Here is a 23,846-nt window from a genome sequence, read left to right as displayed (position 1 = left end):
TTCCAAAAATCAGAGGGTAGGTCATAATATAGCCAACGCTGGTATTTAAAAAGTAAAAATAAATCTCTGTAGAAATTGGCAAGGAATAATACATTATATTCAGACTGATTTCAGCAGGAGATAGGGGCACTACTAAGAGACTGTATTTTTAAATAAATCTTGTCTGCTGTGCCCAGTTGATGGGACCTGATATGATGTTACAAATGTGTGTAACTCTAATAAACATTAACAGGCATTTCTCAGAATTCCCATGCACTGATATTAGAACAAGCCCCTCTATGAGAGGCTGAGGACTGAGCATTGTGTGCACTGTCCCCTTGCTTCAACCTGTGATTAGTGTAAAAATCTATTGAGGTAAAATTAATATTTTAGAAATGTTAGAAGTACTATATGTATTATGGTGCCATAATGAGAGCATCAGGGCAGTTGTTTGTCTTTGCTAACTTTTAGTCTCCTAAGGTGTTAGCTGTAGTTTAGTCATCTGCACTTCCCATGACAGTTTGGTTCACACCAGGGCTCAGTCAGAGCTTTGTGGTGACATTGGGCAATAAAGGCTCGTTAGGGAACTGGGGCAAGATACAGGGTGCTGTGCTGTATCCATCAGCGTCCACACAGTATCCCATTATGTTGTTTCTTCTCTCAGGGGACACTAGCCCATTAGCTCTCACTACGCAGAGCCACTGAGTGTGTAGAATTCATAATGAGCTGTCTGTGTCCCACCTCTGCACTCCATGTTTATAATTAACAGTGGAAAGGAAGCTGGCTGCTGCTGCAGATGAAAGCACAGTCCCTTACTCTTCCAGCAACTAGGGAGGGGAGGAAGGAGGGAACTCAAATTTGCAACTCTTCATGCTGATGCACAGAGACTTCTAAAGGTTAATGCAACATCAAGATGTGATCCTTGTCTCTGTGTGAGGTGTCCGGTGAAATGTCTCACCAGCTATGCTTATTTCAGTCAATATTTATCAATATTTATTAGGGAATTTAAATGTCATCCCAAAAAGCATGTCACATATTAGTTTTATTTTCCCTTTGTAGGTTTGGAGGTGGTGGGGAGGGGAGAGAGCATCAAGAAAGCATTCTTACCTCAGAGTTACCTTTCCTCCCTCTTTTTACTGATTCTCTTCAATAATCCTGCTTGTCCCTGATCTTATGCTGTTAATTAATTTCTATATATATTTGAGAGCTGTTTTGCTAAGATGCATTAGAACAGAAGGGACTACAGAGAGAAACTGTCTCTAATTTGTTCAGCATCGGCAGCTACACAGCACATAATAGCTATTATCAGTGTAATAGCCCTCCTTACCTTCCTGATTGTAGAGCTGAACATATTGGTGTGATTCACTCAGTTAGTCTTGCTCAGGGAGTTAATGGATTACAGTAATTACTTCTGGCATCTCTGTTTTGATAATGTTCCTTGGAGCACCATTCTAATGCTGATTAATGAAGTTCTGGGGAGCGGTAAAAGATGGGAATGGCAGTACAAAGTGAGGAAAAGGAGGCAGGTATTCTAAGTCTTGGTCCTTAAAAATAATAGGTGACATTTTCATATAAAAAATAATCCACAGGCATCTTATGAAGAGGTCCTAATAGAAACTCACAACTCAGTGTATGTGTGAAAAGCTACCCTTTGTACAGAGCTCTCCATCTTTCATGTTGTGTTGCATGCAGAAGTATGGCTGTTTACCTTCCGTACCTATTGCCCAGTAACAAAATTAGTGTTCTAATGGTAGTGGTTACATACTGCTATTTTAAAAACTGACTTAACAATAAAAGAGCTTCTAAATATTTTTAGAAAAAGCTTTCGTGATGCTGATTCATTCTCATTTCTTAAGTCGTGGTGAGTAATAAAACCAAACCTGACTAGCCTATGAAAGCGCATTAATTTTTGTGTGAATACTCTAGTCTTATGTATGGTTGTACTTCTCTGATTCAGACAGGAGTTACAACATTCTACAGAAGGGGTCATTCCATTGATATCACAGTTGCCAGGACATGGTTTCCAAGGTATAAGGAAACTTAATCTTTAGGCATACATGAAAATATACAGCCAAATAATCATTTGCATCTACATCTCTTGGTAGCCATCGCCACCATGTACTACATGATCAAGAAGTTGACAAGAGGACATGTGTTCCCATGAATCATCTCTGGCAGCAGCAAGCCCCCTACACTGTGTGTAATAGCTCCCTTTCAGAGTATGGCGTTTTAGGTAAGTCTCAGAAAATGCCGGATGGAAAAGTTGTGGTGGTGGGTTTTTTTGTTTTTGATGAAGTACAATCTGTCTCATGAGAACTGGAAATTGATGACTGCTAAATAGGAGCAATTTTGGTTAGACTGTAAATTAGATATGGTTCAACCTGCATATATTGAGAGGTTCTCTATTTCAAACATTTAAAATTCTTATCTGAGCCTCTTAGATTTTGGGTGCTTCCTGCCCCTGGGCAGGCTGAAAATGCAACAAAAATAGCTTTTCATTATATCTTAGCACTTCTGTTTCCATTTAAGAAAGAACCAAAAAAGTGCCTTAAGCCAAATTCTGCCCTTCTATAATGGACCATGCTTTGGTCTCCTTGTGTCTTTTAAAAAACAAACAAACCCCACCAAGATAGGTAAAATGGACTGTAGCAGTTCAAACTTTTTATTTTCAATTTTGAAATTGACCACGCTTACCATGTCATTTGTGCAGATGTGCTCGAACTGTAGCATCATTACACCCCTACTACAAAAATGCTTCCTCCCCACCATTGTTCCTGTCAGTTGCTTAAAATCTAATGGTGGATGGTGTGAGAGGAGAAAAGAAAAGGATAAAAATTCAGAAACCCTACATGAGAATAGTCACAGAGAGGTAGCCGTGTTAGTCTGTATCTTCACAAAACAAAAAAGCAGTCCTGTAGCACTTTAAAGACTAACAAAAGAATTTATTGGGTGATGAGCTTTTGTGGGACAGACCCACTTCTTCAAATCTGGAATTCGGTCTGTCCCACAAAAGCTCATCACCGAATAAATTCTTTTGTTAGTCTTCAAACTGCTACATGACTGCTGGTTTGTTTTGTACATGAGAATAGTTTAATTGAACCCTAAAGTATAAAGCTGAAACACACAAGGTATCTATCTTGTACATTTTTTTTGTTATTTACTAATGGTATTTAAAGCCTGCTTCAGGAGAAGGGTGTGGAGCAGTTTCTGCAGAAATTCATTAACAAAGATTGTGGAAAAAATTGTAAAGCAGTCAGATTCAAAGTGAAATTTAAATTGATGTAGAATGTTCTATCATCTCATGCATTGGCACACCTGAAAATATACTCTCTCTATATTGTTGAGTGGTGGGTTCTTCTGAGGGCATCAGATTGCTAAATAGGGATTTTAACTTTTTGTAAAACCACATTACATAGCGGTTAATAATTAGAATGTGAGGTGGTGCTCTGAATAAAATCATGGGTGCCTTGGAATATAGATATGAAAACCAGTTCCAACCTTACCTTTATTGTGTGCTGTTCTGAATACACTACGTAAATTGAGATCGCAAATCTTTGTTAGAAATTTCATGAATCATGGTGAATCAAATTGTACTTCAGCACCAGCCAGATACTTCACCCTCAGCAGAGGGTGAATGGATGGCCTCACTCAGGCAAGCAGGGGGTGGCAAAGAGAATCATATGTGAAGCACACAATAAATTGATGTATTTCATAACATATAAAGAAGTTTTATTGACTCTGGATTAACAGTGAAGAACAGTGGCTTACCATAAAATTAGCATCTGTTATATGGATATTTGACTTTATAAACATCTTGAGGATTCTGTTTTAACATATGTATGTTATTTATGCCACACTATTAAAATTCAGATAGTGAGGCTGTATGGTTAAAACAACACAGAGTTGGGGAGTGTCTTTGTATGTTGTTTTCTTGATCCTGATGTGTGACCAGAAGTGGGGCACCTTGTTAGTCTGTGCCTCAGTTTGTCCCTCTGTAAAATGGGTATATTAATATTTAGTTGATGTATCCAAAAGGACAATTTCATACAAGACTTTTTTGAACCTCCTCGCTTTTTAATTGTATATAAATTGTATGTGTTTTTTAAATTGGTACACGAAGTTCTGCAACTAGGTAAGTGGGGTGATTGTAAATTCATTTAAACCACCACAATACCACCCAAATGTCTGCTTATGAAAAAGTGAACATTAAAGCAATATTTTTAAATGAGCATGGCTTTTACCTTCATCTAGGTTGAGAGACTTGACAGATCAAAGTACAGCCTGCTATAGTGTGACTGTTCAAATCTGATATTTCCAGGATTTGAAAACAGCAAGGAAGCAATGGATTGTCTTTTAAAATGGCAGTAAAATTGTTTTGCATTTCCTTTTAAATATCTGTGGATGAAGGGAGTAGTACATGAGTACTAATTAATGTTATTACTAATGGTAATATTTGCAAATAATGCAATTTTAAAAATCCATGGCTATAGCATTCTTCACCAATAAAGGAAACGAGCAATTTACAATGAATAAGCATGACAAACCAGATTAAAAAATCTTTTTATTAAAATTACTATCTTGTATGTGAATGGGTTAAATTTTAATATAGTTAAGACCTTTCTCTCTTTCTTGAGCTGTAATGACTTTAATTAATTTGGTTAACATTTACCATGTATCATGGCTCTTGAAAATGTTTGCCTTTGCAGACGTCTATTTATTGAGAGAAATAGTGTTCAGCTGAGAGAGCTCCAAATGCATGTTTACCTCCTTTTATTAAGAACTTTGATCAAATATAAGTTATTTGTCATTCTAATCCATTTTGTGAGTAACATTTTTAAGGAAAGTTTTTTGAATGGATTGTTTGTTAATGTAATGTCGTAGCTTCCAAGTGGTCAGGAATCTTTGTGCACTTGGAATAGATTATTTCACAGGAGAGAAATCAACACTTCATTCCAGTTAATGTCTACGTTTGTTGTAAGTAAACCATTTCATATCTGGAATTCGATTATCCAAAACTCTCAAATAACCGGCATTTTAACCATAAGTAAATTTTCTATAAGTATAGTATACTGAAAGTAAATATAAATAAACACAGCAAATACAGTATCAGGTTAGTGTACAATACTAATGTTGTTCGTAAATAAAGTACTATGTACAGGTTTTTGTTTCTTAATATTTAATCTTGTTTTCCTTAAGTGGTTATGCATTGCTAGGAATACCTCTCTGTTATCCAGGATATTTGAATATCTGGAGCCTGCTGGTCCTGGAGCTGCCAGATATGAAAGAGTTTGCTCTATAGGGCTAGAAGTAGGAACTGTTCCACATAACTTTCTATGTGTTTTTTTAATTTTAAAGGGCATTCTTAAAAGTTTAATATTCAAACAACTTTAGTGCATGACAGTATCAAAATTATTCCTGTAAAAGTAAACATCATTATTCAAAGATAACATATGCAACAAAAGCCAAAAAAACAACAAATTGCATAGATACAGGAGTAATTATTCTAGTCTATATGGAAAATCTAGGCTTAGGTACTCACTACACAAGTTTCAGTAGTACTGCAGATATAAAGGCAGACATATTTCATCTTACTCATCACCATAGCATTTGTACCCTAAATTTTTGTCTACAGGAGAAAGTTGCACCAATTTAAGTTTAAATCTGGGTGTTTAAACTGATCTAAATCCCTATGTGGAAACTCTTATTTTAGTTTAATGTATGCAGGATGCTCTTTGGGTGCCAGATATTTTTGCAGCATTTGTTTGATTAATGGAGTGTGTTGGGAAAGAGGGCTGTCTATGGAGAGCAGTTAGTGACTTCGTTCTGAGCTGTCCTCCATTGAATACAAAAACTGGGGAAAGGGAGAATTATGCACTTTCTGAGCCTCAGAGTTTGCTGCTTCAAGAGTAGATGGAAAAAGGAGCAGAGTTTATTTTGTTCTCCTGTTACGCATACTACACACACAACATTTTTCAAGAAAATTTGGAGTGATTTGTCCTGTAAGTCTCTGATATTGAGCATCTGAAGAAGTGAGTTAACTCACGAAAGCTCATGCTCTAAACTTTTCTGTTAGTCTATAAGGTGCCACAGGACCCTTCGTTGCTCTACAGATCCAGACTAACACGGCTACCCCTCTAATATTGCGGTGTGGCTATGAAGGAAAAAGAAATTAAGATGATGGACTTAATTTGTGAGTATATAAATATGTCGGAATTCAGACTAGGTCTGTATTAGACATAGCAGTTGACCACTGATAAGCAATTTTAGCTACTCCAATTGCGTAGCTAAAATTGACTTATCAGTGGTTGACTACTAGGGCTGTCCTCACAGAAGAAGGTCAAGGGGTCTATTTCTCCCTCAACCTTCCTTAATCCTAGCTGCTTGCGAGGAGTTCTGGGGTCGAGGCTGACCCCAGAAAGCGCTGGTTTTTGCAGATGTGAAACAAAACCCTGGAAGATTGACCCTGAACAGATTGATCTTCCATGGTAGTGTGGAAACAGGCTCAGAATCATTTTGAGAATTCTCTTAGTTTCTGTGGATTAGAGCTCATTTGAGTAAGAATGGATTGGATAGCTTCATGACCGTGCATGACATAGCCACAAACTGTTTTCCCTGGTGGTGAAAAACCAGAGAGCTGGCTCCTGTTTGGAGTTGTGGGCTCTGCACCATGTTGTTGCTTTACATGGTAGCAGCACCTGGGGTATAACTGCTACATGGAAACATTTTGATTGATTTTTGCATCAGTGGTAAAGCCAGAACTACTTAGCTGTTTTGTATTTTTTAATTGTTTGTGTATGCAAGGTGCAATATGTACATCTCTGGGTTGAATTTGGAGCACTTCTGTTACATTTCGGTTGTCACAGTATAGCCTCCTGGACAGGTCACAGGAATGGAATTTGGCACGGGTGGATTCAGTTCCCTGCTCTGTTGCTAATCTGCTGCCTGAGCTTGAGCAAATATCTTCTTTTTGTGTGTCCATCTGTAAAACAGATGTAATATTACCCATTGTAAAAAGCATTTTGAGCTCTAAAGATGAAGAGGACATACCAGAGCTAAGCATTATGGTTGTATCTACCTGGGTGTTCTGCTTTAGTAGCAGCCAGGCTATTGCAATTCAATTCAAATCTCACATAAATAGTGTTTTAGCTGCAGGTTATTCAGTTTCAGCAATAGGGAAGTCTGGGAACATGACTAGGTTGCTCTGTGAAGGTATTGAGTTAGAAGCCAGAATAAGTTTCACCAGTTCCTTCCTCTCTCAAGATGCCCGGATAGAGCAGATGTAACTTACATTTCCCGTATACACACAGTCTGCTAATACATATTTATTTTGATTCTTTAATATTTTTTATGAACTTTCATTTTTTTTCCCTTGAACCTCCAACAGATCTCTTATTGATGATAGTCTCCATAGGGGATTATGGTTCTCTGTTGAGCTGTGGTTGGATATTGACGTCCTGAGTTCTAAGACTTTCCTAAGGTCTCAAGTGCCTCAGAGTCATAAAATCAAAGAAGTGAAGGGCTGGATAAGACCTTCAGAGGTCATGTAGGAGAAAGAGAATCAAAAATGCTCATACCATCCCTTGCAGGTGTTTATCTAACCTGTTCTTAAACTCCAATGATAAGGAGTCAACAGCCTCACTTTGAAGACTGCTTCATTGCTTAATTAACCTTGTATTTTGAAAGCTTTTCTTAATGCCTAACACAAATCTGCCTTGCTTCAGATTAAGCCAGTTACTACTTGTCCTGCATTCAGGGGACACGGAACAATCAATCACCACCACTTTTTAATAACAGCCCTTAACATGTTTGAAGACATGTTGGAATGCACCTCATTCTTCTTTTCTGAAGACTTCCAAATCCTAATGTTCTTAACCCTTTCTTACAGGTCAGGTTTTTCTGAACTGTCTGGTTGGTTGGTTTGTTTTTGCTCCCCTCTGGGGCTCTCTGTTTTTGTCCACATCTTTCGTAAAGTGTGGTCCAGAAATGGGGACAGTGTGTCTCTTGAGGCTTTACCAGTGCTGAGTAGATTGTGGTTGCCTCATGTTGGTAAGAGAGAACTCTGAGGCCATGTTTACACTAGCCCCCGCCTTTCGGAAGGGGCATGGTATTGAGCCACTTCAGTAGATGCTAATGAGGTGCTTCCATGAATATGCAGGACTTCATTAGCATAATGATGACCACACACATTTTGAAAGTGTGCTTTCAGTACACACGCTACCCATGTGGATAGAGGTGTTTCGAAAGGACCCTTGGAGTTTGAAAACCCTTTCTTCCCAAAACCAAATGGGAAGAAGGGGCTTTCGAAGTCCATGGGATCCTTTCAAAAGGCCCCTGTCTACATTGGCGGCATGTGTTTCAAAAGCGGCATTTTTGAAACGTGTGCAGTCATCATTATGCTAATGAGACCCTGCATATTCATGGTAGCGCCTCCATTAGCATCTGCCAAAGTGGCTCATTATCATGCCCCTTCTGAAAGGCAGGGACTAGTGTAGCCATGGCCAGAGATATATGAGATATGAAGACAACAGATGGACCAGCAGAAGCTGGTGGACCTTCTTAGGCCTGGAAATGGAGTTAGAGTGGTTTTATGGCTGTGTGGGAAAGGTGGGGAAAAAGCAGAACATTTTATCTGTTGATTTTTCATTTTTTGGAAGTCTTAAATCTTTAAATTTGTCTTGTGATTTGAATAAGGCTAATTCTTAGACTTTCTGTACCATTTTGTTTCTAGTGGACAATTTTAAAAAAATTTGCAGCAGTAATATGCTAAACGTCGACAGTACCTTCCATCATGAATGAGACCTGTGTTTTTGTGGGGATAATGATCTCACCCTGATATGCAGTCATCTCTGTGCTGAAATATGTCTGGTGTTACTAGGGCAGTGCAACAACATTTTTTATAGATAGAGGTAGTAAATTTCACTATCCAACTAAAACTGCAGCAGGAAATTAGGTAGAGAATATAAAAACTGAAGGCCAGGTTCTCACGTGGGGGGCTGTTGGAAGGAATAAGGGGGCTTCCCTACCTCTTGATCATTGGCGTTTTCATGGCTCAGAACCTACAGATGTTAATAATTTCCCAGGCACTTCTGGTCTGTATTCAGATTAGTGATTTAGAAGAGAGGTTGTGTATTCCAATACCAGTCCCTATTGTTCCATTTCTTTAAATGTAGCAGCAGTGACACCTGACTAATAAGGCATGTGTGGCCTTCTCCAAAACACTTACTAGATTATTTTACTTTTTATGCCTTGGGGCACTTGAAAATCTTATTGACTTAAGCTTCAACCTTACTTTGTTATTTGAAAAATGCTAGTCCTTGTGACAGTCATGCGTGCTGTTGCGGGGTAGACTACACAGTAGGTTGTGCAAGTTGACACGTTGCTTCACACTACCCCGTCCCTGCCACATGGACAAAAGACTGATTGAGAGAGCATGTGCACCAGGAACAGGACTGATAACTTGCACTTCTACCTTGCTTTTCATCTGAGGATCTCAAAGCACTTTGCAAACACTGAAATGAACACAACTTACCTCATGTCCTTGTGAACCTGGTAGAAGATGTGTGTTGCTATTACTTGATCCTCCTCTTGCACACAGCCCCTTCTGGGGTAAAGTACAACAGTGTTTCCTGGTACACAGCAACATTAAACACTAGTTTAGGACAAGCAGTAAAAAGGGGTACAATATTCATTTGAATTTGCAGGTATAAAGATACACTTAATTATCTGTGTCCAAATTTGGGTCAGGTGATAGGGTTATGTCCCCTCGTACTTATTAAAAGTTGATGACCACAAATGGTCAGGACTTCTGTTTTTAGTTTCATCTGAAAGTTAGACTGCCCCGGTCCTAGTGGAACACAACATATGTGCAAATAAGCACTGAACAAATTAGCCATATTGCATATGTTCTCAACCATGTCACCCAATCAGCAGAAACAGTCTCCTAATGTTTGTTTAAAATTAGAATGGGATTCAAACCTATCTGGGGAAATCTGTTTTGTAAATACCTCTGGGAACTTGCAGTGAAGAAGTTATACAGGCTTTACGCTCTATGAAAATGTTCTTAGAGACAGAAAAAAAATTGCAGAAAAAGAGGGCTGAGGTTTAAAATCTTCTGGAAGATAGCAGTGTTGGGGATGAGGATGGTCAGCTAGGACCATCCACAAAGACTGAGTTGAAGGGGAAAATGCCAGTCCTTCTCTTCAGCCTTGTTTTGGCAAGAGGAGAACAAGGAGCATCTGTTGGAGTCATGGATGGGCTGTTCAGAGTTCAGCACTGCAGGGATGTAGTGGTTCTTCAAGAGGGGTCCAAACAGCTGTGAAAGAGAATTTCCATAGAAACTGTGGATAAAAAGTCACTCTGCAAAAGTGAATACAAACAGTATATTATATATTCAGGTATAAAAATATTTGTTTTAAGACGTTCCTCTTCCCCTTTAACGTATTCAAGTTGTTTCACACATTCATCTGTCTTCCAGGAGAGTGTATATACTGGTCCATCCCTGCTGGAAGGACAGACTTTGATTGCAGTAGTGGCCATTCAAAGTTTAGACGTATAGAGCTTTGGTTTATATATGTCTAAATGTAAATCTCTTTGAAAAAAATGAAATGAAATGTTGTGAGAGGATGTTCTTATGGTTAAAGCATTGCACTGGGACTCAGACAACTAGTTTCAAAGCCCATCTTTGCATGAATGTCCTGTGTGAGCTTGGGCAAATCTCACAACCTTTTTATGCGGGTGATCTCAGTTCTCAAGCTCTCAAGTGGGATTTTTCCCCCACTTCCTCATTACTTTGGTCTGTAAAAAATTTAGATTATAAGTGCTTTTGTGAAGGAATTGTCTCTTAATATGTATATGTGAAGCTCCCAGCACACAAGGATCTCAACTTGGTTTGGTCCTCTAGGTGCTTCTGTAATAATATTACTGTATTCTTGTAGCCCTTGGATCGTCTAGGACTTTATGAACTAGAAAGAGAGAAGCAGGAAATTGATGCAGTGTGATATAAATTGTAAGATAAAATAAGGGAATAAAAGCTAAACAAAAGGGAAAGGTTTTTTCAGTGAAGGTTAATCTTGTATTGGCCCAGGTTCATAGCCATGTGCTGATGACTTCAAAAAGTAGTCATATACTTACTGTAAGTGCAACATGCTGCTCTCATCTGGTGTTTTCCATTTCCTTTTATTTTAAATAATTGTTCTTAACACAGAAGAGTATCAAAGACTCAGCATTTTAGTTCTGCTACAGCCCTCTTTTCTTCCCCAATGGTGTAGGTATTCTTTGCCTGCTGTATTTCTATATCACAGCACTTCATGAAGCAATTTGCATATCCAATAAATTCCCATAGGAGAGATGCCTGAAGGGCCTCCAGTCACCATGGTGTAAATCACAAATGACAAGTACATGAAGCCTGTCACTGAGCACTTGCTGGTGAGTTTGAAACAGTAGCCTACTATGTGCAAAGAATAGCAAGATGCAAAGTTGGTCTCCATCAGTCAGCATGAGTTGCATAATTCCTCAAACTTTTCTAATTAAAGGTATAAGAAGGTTGATCATATGCAGAAATCGTGATTCCAGACCTTTCTTTGTATGTTTATTTCAGGCCTTCCCTATAGGTCAAGGTCACACACTTGCTTAGCAAATATTGCTTGTTAAAGAAAAAGTGCTCTTCGATTTTATCCATAGTGTTTTTAGGGGAAGATTTCTCAGAGGCCAGAAGGCAGTTAATTGCCCAAAGCCCATTGACTGTCAACCCTTTTGTGCCTTTGAAAACCTCACCTGTAAATGTAAGTTATACTGGTTCAGTGACTTACTCTTGTCCAATATTTTAGATCAATTGAAGATGCAGAAGGGCACGAACAAACACCAGATTTAGAGAGAAACCCGCACAGCCTCCAAATGTGAGGTGGATTGTCTTTTGCATTTCTTATTTTTATTTATTTTATTTTTTAATGGATTTATATGTCAGAAGTTAGTGGTAGTGGGGAAGGCTACAATGTGAATAACCTTTTTGTTGGTCTCCATGTTACATGTGGCAAACTTTAGGGAAAGATGAAAGGGGAAGAAATGGGTTGAAAAGGGCGTTTATTAAATGAACAAGAAAATGGGGATCAGTTTAGATGAATCTCTCAGCACCTAGATGCACTCTAACTTTTCAGATTTCACTATGTAATTAGACATGCACCGGAATTGTAACCTTTTTGGTCCCAGGATATTAGACAGACAAAGGTGGGAGAAGTAACTAGACCAACTTCTGTTGGTGAAAGAAACAAGCTTTTGAGCTACACAGAACTCTTCCGTAGGTCAGTGACCTGAAGAAAAACTGTATGCTGCCCAGAATAATCTTTTCTCTCTAACGGAAGTTGATCCATTAAAAGACATTTTCTCATGCACCTTGTCTCTGAGGGTAATGAGGTTGCAGAGAGAGAGAGAGAGAGAGAGAGAGTCTGTACAAGGAACAGAATTCACACCAAACTGTTGTGTTTTCTGTTGGTCTCAAGTTTTTGTTCCTGAGCAATGGTAAGTGTACATGTTGTTGTTGTGAGAGCTGCTTTTTTTTAATATATCTTAGCACAGCAGAGACTGACTATACCAGTCTCCTGCTCTATTTTGTATGTGTTGGATGGGATTATTCTATTACCATTATTTGAAGATAAATGCTTATTCTTTTACATTTAAATACATGACATCAGCATAAGCAAACAACTCTTACATATGTCCCTTCTAAATGTATTGAACTGTATTCTTTATCAGACACAGCCCTATAAATCCACGGTAGCCACAGTGGAGTAGCCCAGCTTTGCAGTGGCCAAAGAGAGGACAGAATTTAACCCGTGGGTTTTAATCGTTTAATACTGTAGGTATTTAATGTTTTTAAGATGCCATTGGTTATCATGATTGGCTGCCAATCGCTCTTCCACAGGCAAAAAACAAGGAGTCATGTGGCATTTGAAACACTAAAAATTTATTTGGGCATAAGATTTCGTGGTGTGGAACCCCCTTTCTCGGATGCCACAGGGCTCCTTGTTTTTGCTGAAATAGGCTAACATGGCTACCCCTCTGAAATTTGTCATTGTGGGTAAGTGCTTCACAGGCACAGTTAAATGTGGAATTGTTGAAAATAACTTGGAGTCGGGTTGTACCAAGCCCGTCAGCAGGTGTGAATGGGAGCACAGTGGGGACAGAGCTTTGAGTCCCAGCCTGGTACCCAGAGGTTTATTTAGTGCTTGCACTCCTGTGGCTATCACTGCCTGTGATACTAATCTGTGTAAAAATAACAGAGAAAAAGACATGTCTTTGGCTTCCTACCCCCTTTACACAGGGAATAGAGCTGGATCTACCCAGGCTAGAGTGCATGCTATCCCTTCAGAGGATGCCACAGAAAAATCTCAGGCCATGTCTACATTATCTGGAAGATTGATCCACTCAGGGCTGATCTTCCAGGGGTGATTCCGCATGCCTGTGGAGATGCACTAAATCAACCTATCAGGGGTCAGCAGTCAACCCCTGTACTCCTCACTGTCACAAGGAGTAAGGGAGGTCCTGTCAACCTTCCTTAGTGAGGACAGCCAAATAAGTCAATTACAGATAAGTCTATTCTAGCGATGCAATTGCTGTAGCTAGAATTGCATATCTACAATCAACTTACCTGCCTAGTGCAGACCAAGCCTCAGCACATAATTTTTGAGGCCCCTAAGCAAGCTGTGGTAGCTTTCCTCCATGCTGCAGAGCTGTGCTTTAAATGCGTGGTTTTACCCTTCAACTTAACAGAATGGTCTATCCATCATAACGACTGTCTTCACCGTGTGTTGCAGCTTAGCCTCCTGGCATCCTTCTCAATTGCTGTAGGAATATTTGTGCTCTCACTAGTCATGACCTGTATCAGTAGGAGCATTATAATGGGAAGGGGGTGATTTTTCACAAAAGAGCTGTGGGACATAAACAGGGGAAAATACCTTAATATTAAGCAACATCATTAAAGTGAGATTATTATATGCCTTTTAGTTAACTGTGTCTTCATGCATTCGACTCTGCTTGAAATCTTAGCAGTTCACAATTATTGTCATAGTACAGCTGCTGAGAATGCACTATAATAGCCAGTTTGTATTCTGGTACCTTTTTGTTTGTTTTTGCCTCTCCCAGTCATTATCACCCCAGTCTCTGCAGTAGATCTGGGGATTTATAGTATTGCCACAGACTTCTGCTGGCAAGAGCAGGCTTTTATTCTGCATCTAACTGATGCCCCCATAACCTGTTGAGCATACTGTTTTGTGCTTGGAATATGCTGGGTTTTAAGAATAAGCAGTAAATTTTCTGGCTGCTAAATTCCATATTGTGCAAAGTGTGATTGATACTGAAAATCAGACTGCAGTCCGTTTGTGCACTTCCCTCTGCATTTAAATCTGGTCTCCCTGAACGCCTGAAAAATAAAAAACTCAACTCAACCTTGAGGTCTGTATTCGGAATCCATATGTACATTTTTGAGTTTGGGGTGACCGTGTTGTGTAGAGGGTATATCATGAAACTAGGGAAGCCTTGGCTCTGGTTCCAGCCTGGCTACTGACTTGCTGTCCAAGTCATGTGACCCGTACAAGTCCCTGTTCTGTCTCCTTTGGATTTCACTACAGCAGAGGGAACAGTGCTTGGAAGTGCCCCATATCAGGTACATCTGGGCTTAGTTTTCCAAAAAGAAGGTGACTGCGGCATGCTCCCTCCCTTACTTATCCTAGTCCCATGAACCTTGTGGAGTTCTGGCGTGGTTGCTTGGGAGGAGCTAGGGAGAAATCTCCTGTCTCCTTATTCTGATAGAAACCTGCAGCAATTCTCCTGCTTGCATTAGCTTATGGAGGAAGGCCCTCTCTGCAGTAGAAGTGCTCCTCATGTTTGCTTATTTCCGATGTCAGTGAAAAATGCAGAGGGGCGTGACTTGGGGTAAGTTTTAGCCTCTTATCTCTGAGGAGGGAACACTGTAGATATGTTGCTTCCAGTAAATTGTCTGAAACTTAGCCTTTATTGGTTCCCTCTTTCTTTCCTTTGCTTACATTTGCACACCTAAGGCGTGATCCACAGAATTACAGAATCATAATCAGATCTTCAGACTCTCTTGTAATGTTCTGAAAATTTAGGCACTAGCTTAACCTTCTACAAGAGAAGAACATGTAGGATTCCATAACTAAGGAAAGGAAATGGGAAGGCCTGTTAACAGGCAAATACTTATTTATTGAATAAGTATTTCCAGAGTGCCATTCCCCACAGTATCTGATCACTAGTAATTGGTAAATAAAACATGAATTTAAAAAACCTAGAAAGATCCAGTTTACAGATGTAAGAGACCAGTCCCAACAAATCATTCTGGCTAGCACCTACAAGCACATTCATAGCGTTTTGCAAGCTTGCATAATGCAGGAGGTGGAAAACAAGTTCATCGAACTGAACTCTAAATATTAATGATACATATATTTATATTTAGTTTTATTAAAAAGGTGGGATTTATCTAGATTTGTGTATAAAATGTTTACCAGGAGAGAGAAGCTGTTAAGATACTTACTTTTTCATGGAAGGTAGAGTTCCCCATGAGGATGTTGACTTGGACTTCTAACATAAGGAAGAGTTTGCAGGTTTGGACTCTACAAATATAAACACATCAGCTTATGTTTCTAGCAGAAGTGATACTACTGAAAACACTGTGTTGCCCTTCATAAGTAGACATTCTTGATGCATATTCTGCTCTCTCATTGAATGATTTGCAGTAGAAAGTTGCTGTGGTAGATTATGAAAAGCAGACTATAATCTTCCCATTTTTCTTTCTACCTGTTTGTTTTTAGGTTTTGAACTTGGCTTTGCCATGGCAAGTCCCAATGCTCTGGTGTGCTGGGAAGCGCAGTTTGGTGACTTCCACAATACCGCACAGTGCATAATAGACCAGTTTATCAGCTCGGGACAGGCTAAGTGGGTTCGTCACAATGGGATTGTGCTGCTTTTGCCGCATGGAATGGAAGGAATGGTAAGGCTTTCACTGGAACGATAAATGTGCATTGGCTTTAAATGTTAGAATAAAAATTACAGAATTTTTTGTTCCCTCTTTGCAGCATACAAATGCAGTTTCAGGATCTTCTGATAACTTTTAGGGAAAAAGAGTATATTGCTGACACATTTGTTTCTCTATATCAAATAAATGTGCTCGCAGTGACTGGTTTTGACAATTAGCCAGGAATGAGAACAAAAGGCAAATAGCATTGATACATTTTAGAGACCTCTTCCAAATGGGTTATTTTGCAGTGGGGTCTGCCATTGCTCCACCTTCTTTTTGAAATATATACTTGGTCAGTACAACGTGTGTCAATGCAAAAATATATTAAAGCTTTCTGCTTATGAAAACTTATAACTTAAAATGCCAGGTCCCTAAAATGGGCAAGGAGCAAAGGAGACAGCTTGGAATTGTTAGGTAAAGTTAAAATAGGTTTTTAAAACACTTGCTTTGCTTGGTTACATTAAACAAATATCAGGTTCTCAGATACTTGTATTTTGCTAGTATAAACTTTATTTGTTCCAATAAGAAATATGTTTTTTTAAGGGAAAAAAATCCATTTGAATATCTGCCTACTTCTCTTGTCAGTAACACCTAGTGAGCTAGCCACTTAAAGATCAGGAAGCAGATCTGTATAAAATCTGCATGTAACTCCCTGGGTTCTGAAATTGGAACAGAAGGATCATTCTAAGCATCCTTTAAAATTATTTTTAAAAGGGACAAGCATTCTGCCCTGTGCTATTTGCAATAGTTGTTTCCTTTTAGAATTCATTGACACAGCATATTGTGTAATGTACGTTAACACATGCTATCGTGATACTGATGTGCTTGCCGTAGCTGTAAATGTTCTTCCTTCCTTCACTTGAACTGGACATAAAAGCATTTCTTGTTGATCCCATTCTGTTTCTGTACATTTAATTCCATGCATTTATAATATCTCCTGACACATGCTCTGTATTTGTGCCCAGTGGATGATTTTGTGTATGTATGGTGTCTTGTGCAGCTAGCTAATGGATTCTGTACATGTCCTGTTGGACAGGGGGTCCAAAACCTCCTCCCCACCTGTAACTGGCAGTTTCGTTAGCAATTTCAGCAAAGAAATTTAAATGTAGGCAAGGAGTGGGGGCTGTTCTGAGGATTATCACTGGTTCTTCTTCGAGTGATGTCCCCATGGTTGCTCCACTGTAGGTGTTGGGCTCATCCTGGTGCCGCAGATTGAAGACTCTTCGAGCTGTATCTAGCCAGTCTGTGCATGTGTTGCTGCCACGTCTCCCTGTTCGTGCTCTTTTGGTCATGTGCATGGACTGGTTCAAGCCAGTTCCTCTCAACCGCCCCAGGCTGCAGACAGAGCTAACTGCCTCTCCACATTTTGACATCTTGAGACTCAGAAACCTTCCTTTTTCCTTTATATATAGTTGCTGTTACTTCTCATATTCTCTTAGTTCGTCTTCATTGGTTTTTTATTTAAAAAAAAAAAAAAGAGAAAGAAAACAAAGACTGTTAACACCAGCTTTGAATGGTCTCCTGTTGTTACTGAAGACTGTTAAGCTCCCACTTATCTGTAGTTAATGCGTGGATAAGTTTCTTTTCAGTTTTATACTTAGAAGTTATAATTCAGAGTTTGACTTACATAACCCCTAAAACCAGGGTCTCGTGAGGAGTACAGGGGTCATTTCTGACCCCTGAGAGGTTGATTTCTCACGTCCCTATTAGATGTGTGAAATGGAATCCTGGAAGATTGACCCCTGAGCGGGTCAGTTTTCCAGGCTAATGTAGACATAGTCCATGTCACAAGCCCCTGTTCTAAGTTACTGATGTTAGAAATCACTATGGTGTTCTCAGGGATTCTACATTATTACACTGACGTCACAAACAGAAGGTGGTATGTAGCAAGCCCTTAGTCGTAAGTGGAATTAACTAACATATAAGCCAAGAGAAACGGTTGAAGAGGTTAAATGGAGACACATCTTTATGATGAGATACTGTAAGGCTTTCTATGGCGTGAAAGCTAGTCTTAAACATAAATATTTATCATCCTTACAACGATACCGTACATCAGCAGTAAATAGTGCCACACACCATATTCTTTTGTTGATAGCGATTAATTGTCTCCAGCCTTATTAATAAAGGTAACAAGTGGAAGTCAGAAGACAATAGCTGCTGTTCTATTCCCTATCACTGACTTACTTTGTGACTTCTATTCCTCTTTCCCTTGTAAAATGGGAACCAGTTATGTTTATCACTTCAGTGAAGTGCCTCGAGATGTACTAGAAAGCACTGGCTGAGTGATAGGTATTTTAATATAAAGCAAATATTTTATATAAATATAAAATGGTTAATGGGGGGAGGGATAGCTCAGTGGTTTGAGCATTGGGCTGCTAAACCCAGGGTTGTGAGTTCAATCCTTGAGGAGATCATTGAGGGATTGGGGCAGATAGCTGTCAGGGATGGTGCTTGGTCCTGCCAAGAGGGCAGGGGACTAGACTAGACTAGATGACCTCCTGAGGTCCCTTCCAGTTCTAGGAGATGTGCATCTCCAATTATATCATAAAATTGTAGCATAATGCAAAATTCCTCTAAGAAGGTTTTAAGGAGTAATTTGGCTTACCTATGCCATTTAAACTGCATTCCACCTAATATGGGATACCAGTGATTCTGCAAGTATTTTGTCAAAGCACATATATGTAGAGCATCCTGATTTATGTCAAACTGGTGTAGTAGTGAGAGAAGAGAGGTTCACTTCTCTTCTACACACACTCATGTTGTCTTAGGGGAGCAGTACAACTTAGTGTTCAAGACTTAGCTTATGGAGGGATCTAGCTTGTCCCTTAGAAGGTGCACCATGGTCCCAAGTGTGAGAGACCTGCTGGCTTGTGAACGTGTGCTGCTCATTTTTAAAGGATCACAGATTTGTGCCTCACCACTATCCTCATCCTGCACCATATTGTCCTGCAGTAAAAGGAGGGTGAACTGCCCGAGGTACTCTGTCTCTTGCACAGCCATATTGACGATTTAGCCTTTAATTACTGGTAGCAACATTGAAGTTGTATGTGACACATTTCCCTTGGATTCGAGGCAAACTTACATAAGGTACTCGATCACAGTTCCTTCATTCATGAGCACCACCATGTTAACCTCTTCAGAATTCTCTCTCCTGATTGCCATTGTTACAGTACTTCTCCTCTGGCTGGGCGGGTGGGGTGAGCAGCCTGTATCATTGCTGCTCCATGATGATTAGACTGACAGGAAGCACTTGCACAGTGAGTGATGGAGAAGGGCAACTTAACTATTGTTGGTTTTGTTTTTAAATGATGTGATTACCAGGGTCCAGAGCATTCTTCAGCCAGACCGGAGAGGTTTCTGCAGATGAGCAATGATGATTCTGATGCGTATCCAGTAAGTAGATTTGTCAACAGCAATGTCCTTATTCCTGCTCTTAGCTTTTCAAGGATATATTTTAAACCAGATTTTGTTGGTGTTATTACTTTAGAAATCAATTTATTGCCACCACACAGTACTTGTTTTCCCCCCAGCAGCTTGAATAGTTTTCTGCAGGACTGGAAGTCCCCCTTTAAGACTGCTAGTTGCTGTATTTTAATGTGTAGCTCAAATATTTGTTGTACCTCTCCATTCATTTTGATAGAAATAATTGAAGTGTTTAGTCTGCACTTAATTTAAAGCTGAAGACAGGAGTAATTTATTTCTGGCAGTATTATTTCTTTGTGGCAGTTCCTAGAGGACAGTAACTCTTCCAGTTCATATAGCTGGATATACAAGTAGGTGTATTACTTTTCTAAGGCAGATCAGATGACACTAAAAACAGTGTCCTGTGTCCAGCATGTGTATGTAGTATAAGGATTCATGCACTGAGAGTATTTGATGTTATATTTAGGTGATCTGGCCTCAGTGTGTTTAATCCTATATGTTTATTGTATTCCTATATTTGAATCATCTAAGTACTTTAAAAGCTGATCAAGATTTTTTTTTTAGCTATACTGTAATTCTAAAGGTCAACTAGATATTTCCCTTCTGAAAGTGAACTATTAACCAGACTTAAAATCCAGCCACTCAACAATTGGTTAAATTAATCTTATTTTAATGGTTTTACGGTCTCCTGATCTTATTTTGGAAGGTTATTGTCTCTGTTTTTGTATGTGAAAGAATAGTATGTCTTAAGTAAGACACCCAATTCCTGGTGGGGTACTGAGCTTAGTACCCGACTAATGTCCCGTTCTCCTAGCTTCAAGGTCTGTTGGTCATGTAACATGTCTGTGCAAGCAAGCTCCCCATGCCCTTGCTGTCTTAAGTGTCTTGAAGTGCAGGTGAGTGATACATCATACTGTAGAGCTCAAATGCTGATCTAAAAAGGCCAGGGCCACAGACTCTAGCAGCTGCTTATGAAGTCTGCATTTCATCTGCTGTTGTCACTTTCCATGCAGAACATATTCCTAGCACATCAGAGTCAGTCAGTCAGAATCAGAGCAGTACTCCTGAGTCAAGAGGCAGGTCTTCATCACTAGTATCTAAGAAGAAATGATGTAAGTCTCCGAGGATTCAATCCTGGGGTCTTCAAAGTCTGCGGTGAAGGCACTGAACAGAGGCAAGCACCTGGAAATGCACCCTTAACCTCGTCCGTAAGTCAGGAGGAATTGCTGACTCAAAAGCATTGAGATCAGTCTCTGAAGGACTGGAAGCCTTGTAGTTCCACAGACTTGTGAACCTTTCCCAGAGCCATCGACACCTGAAGCTTTTGATTGTAGCCAAAAGGTTGCTTAGCCTGGCAGTGCCAGCTTCCCATTCTCTTCAGGAGTCTCTCCCAAAAGAAGCATTCAATGTACTCAATCCCACAGTCAATTCCAGCACCAGAGCATGGTTCTTGTGTCATACAGTTGTGGTACCTCTTTTATAAAGTTCCATCTGACTGCCAGCAGATCTGAGGAAGTGATTATTCCCCTTTATTCAACACTAGTGAGGCAACACCTGGAGTATTGCATGCAGTTCTGGGCCCCCCCATTGCAGAAAGGATGTAGATGCATTAGAGTCCAGTGAAGAGCAACAAAAAGGATTAGGGGGATGGAGCACATGACTTATGAGGAGATGCTGAAGGATTTGGGCTTATTTAGTTTACAGAAGAGAAGGATGAAGGTGGGGGAGGATTTAATAGCAGCTTTCACCTACCTGAAGGGAGGTTCCAGAAGGGATAGAGGGAGGCTGTTCTCAGTGGTGACCGATGACAGAACATGGAGCAATGGTCTCAAGCTGCAGTAGGGAAGGTCTAGGTTATAGTAGAAAAAAATTATTTCACGGGCAGGGTGGGCAAGCACTGGAATGGGTCACCTAGGGAGGTGGCAGACTCTCCATCCCTAGAGGTTTGTAAGTCCCAGTTTGACACAACCTGCCTGGGATGATTTATTGTGATTGGCCCAGCTTTTAGCAGGGGTTGGACTCGATCTCTTCCAACTCTGATTCTGTGAGGGGGAGCTTGTTATGATCTCATTAGTATCCCATATCCAGACCCAGAACTGGTCTCCCTGTTACTGATAGAGGCGGGGATCAGCTCCCATGGGGTCTGAGGAAGAGGACTATGAAATGGGATTGTGTGTGACTCAACCTGATTGTGCTCAGCAGTCACACTGGGGTGTTTGCCAATATGGTACGGGCCAAGGCTTTCACATACCTGAGTCCCACCTTCATGTCAGTAGCTTTTTCAGACCCCTTGATGTTTTCCCTCCACACTGGTGAGTCTTCCCTTTACTCCAGTCTGTTCCTGCCCTTCTACACTGGTAAGATACTGGGAGCCACTGCAACAAGTTGCCAGTACTTAGGGTGACCATCCATCCCCTATTGGGTGAGATGGTCTTGTATTTGGGATGCCAAAAAGGCATCCTGACTTGTTTTTTTTAAAAGGGGCTCAGTGTTCAATATTTGGGCCATCCCACCCACCCCCGCTTCACTTCCCTAAGCCTTGGGGAAGCAGGGGGATCGCCGGTGGCTGCCACTTCCCAGGGCTTGAAGGAGCTGCCCCTCTCCCCACATCTCCCTGTCCTGTGTTGGAGACAGGGAGATATGGTTGCCCTACCAATAAAAAACTGTGCTCAGGACTCTCCTGCAAGGGGATTGAAAGAGGGGCCTCCTCATCAGTCCTTAGCAGCTGCTTATTTGTCCCCTGATGAGGAGGTATTGATGGAGGCTACTTCTCCCTGCCCCCATTGATTTCAGACTTTCTGAGATGGGTGCTGCAGCTCTGGATATCCTGCCAGAAGAAATGCTGCAAAGATTTCATAGGTTTATGAACACTTTAGCCTCTCAGGACTCCCTGCAGTATCTTTTCCTATCAGTGAGGCCATCCTAGAACCAGTTAAGGTTTTATGGCAGATCTCATCTTCTCTGCCTCCTTCTGCTTAGAATGATGGAGAAGAGAGATGTCCCTATAACCACCTTCTTCAAGGCTCCCTCATACCTAATAGCTAATGGAAAGAGAGACAGCAACTCCAGGCCTTTATTGTACTCTGAAAGGTAAAGAAACAAAAAAGCTAGATCTGTTCATCAGGGACGTTGATTCCACAGAAGGTTTAGAGCTTACTACCGTGAACAAGCAGACTCTGCTGGATAGCTGTGATGACAGCCTGTGGGATCAGATCCTGAAGTTCAAAGACCAGCTTCCTGATGAGGCAAAGCAGGGGTTCAGTGTTATGGTGAAGGATGACAAATTAGTTGCAGAGCTGCCCTGCAAGTAAATCTGGATGCAGCAAACCACAAACCTTCTTCAGCTATGGTTTCCTCCATCACTATGCAGTGTGCATCTTGGCTGCAGTCTTCTGGCCTTCCCTTGGAGGTGCAACAAACCATTCAAGACCTCTCTTGTGAAGGTCCCTTGCTGTTTTCTATTAAGACAAATGAGAGACTTCATAATCTTAACCCACAGCAGTCTCGGGGTTTCACCTTTTCCAGCTGTTTGCCCAGTATGAGTCCAAAAAGAGGAATAGAAGTTACCATGTGTGGTGTCGTCGTCGTCCTCCTCCTCCTCCTCCTCCTCCTCTGCAGCTACTGGTTCTTCTAGGCTCACGGTCACCAACCCATCCATCACAATCAACTGGTAGATCCTGAAGCCTCTGTTAGCTGATCACATTCCTCAGGTATGCTGCCTCTTCCTGGCCCTATATTGCTCCTGAAAGCAGCCAGCTGGCTGAGTGTACGCAAAGAGTGCAGGTCGTTTCTGCACCGTCTGGGAAGGGGGGATGAGGCAGCTTCATGCTGTCCCTGTCCCCAGCACTGTCCAAGCAGCTTTCGTTGGCCAGGAACTAGCCAGTGGGGATGGCACTTGCAGGAGGGGGCAGTAATGAAACACATGGAGAACTCCTCCCTCCTGGGGCTGGGCACAGAGCATATCTGCACACAGCCAGCCTGTGATTTAAGGAGTGACATGTGGCCAGGCAGAGGCAGCTTGTCCGAGTCCCACTGCACTGTCAACCAGGAGACACCTTTGGTAACCAGCTTGCACTCCTACAGCCTGTGTCCGCTCTGAGTTGGCTCCCATACTCCCTGTATCCCATAGCCAACACTCTTCACCTTGTCCTGCATCCAAACTTCTGCTGCAGCCTCGAAGCCGCCTCCTCCACCCAGACTGTTAAGGTGCAGGAGGAAGCGTGGAGTGCATTCTCTGGGAAGGAGTTTGTGTGCAAAAGGGTGCTCCAGGCTGGGGCAAGCACACTCCCAGAGCTTGCACTCCTTGCTCTTACACCCCAACATTCTGCTCCAGCCTGGGCCCCCTCCTGCACCCACTGCTGCACCCAAACTCCCTCCCAGAGCCCTCAGCCTCCCCTTCATTCCAATCCCCTGCCCCAGC

General features: G+C 40.9%; 1 protein-coding gene across 2 annotated transcripts in view; it reads left to right on the top strand.

The window, feature by feature from the left end:
• Positions 1–23,846, top strand: part of OGDHL (oxoglutarate dehydrogenase L) — a 106,606-nt gene that overhangs the window by 66,186 nt on the left and 16,574 nt on the right. For both annotated transcript variants that reach the window (XM_074999447.1, XM_074999448.1), the window contains exons 16-18: positions 2,085–2,212; positions 15,798–15,976; positions 19,325–19,396. In XM_074999447.1, coding sequence (XP_074855548.1) covers positions 2,085–2,212; positions 15,798–15,976; positions 19,325–19,396 — 379 coding nt within the window. The remainder of the gene's footprint in view (positions 1–2,084; positions 2,213–15,797; positions 15,977–19,324; positions 19,397–23,846) is intronic.

This window comes from Carettochelys insculpta, chromosome 7 (genome assembly GCF_033958435.1).
Source record: "Carettochelys insculpta isolate YL-2023 chromosome 7, ASM3395843v1, whole genome shotgun sequence".
NCBI classification, from domain to species: Eukaryota; Metazoa; Chordata; order Testudines; family Carettochelyidae; genus Carettochelys; species Carettochelys insculpta.
Note: the sequence above shows the minus strand (reverse complement) of the source record. Positions and strands in the feature narration are given on the sequence as shown.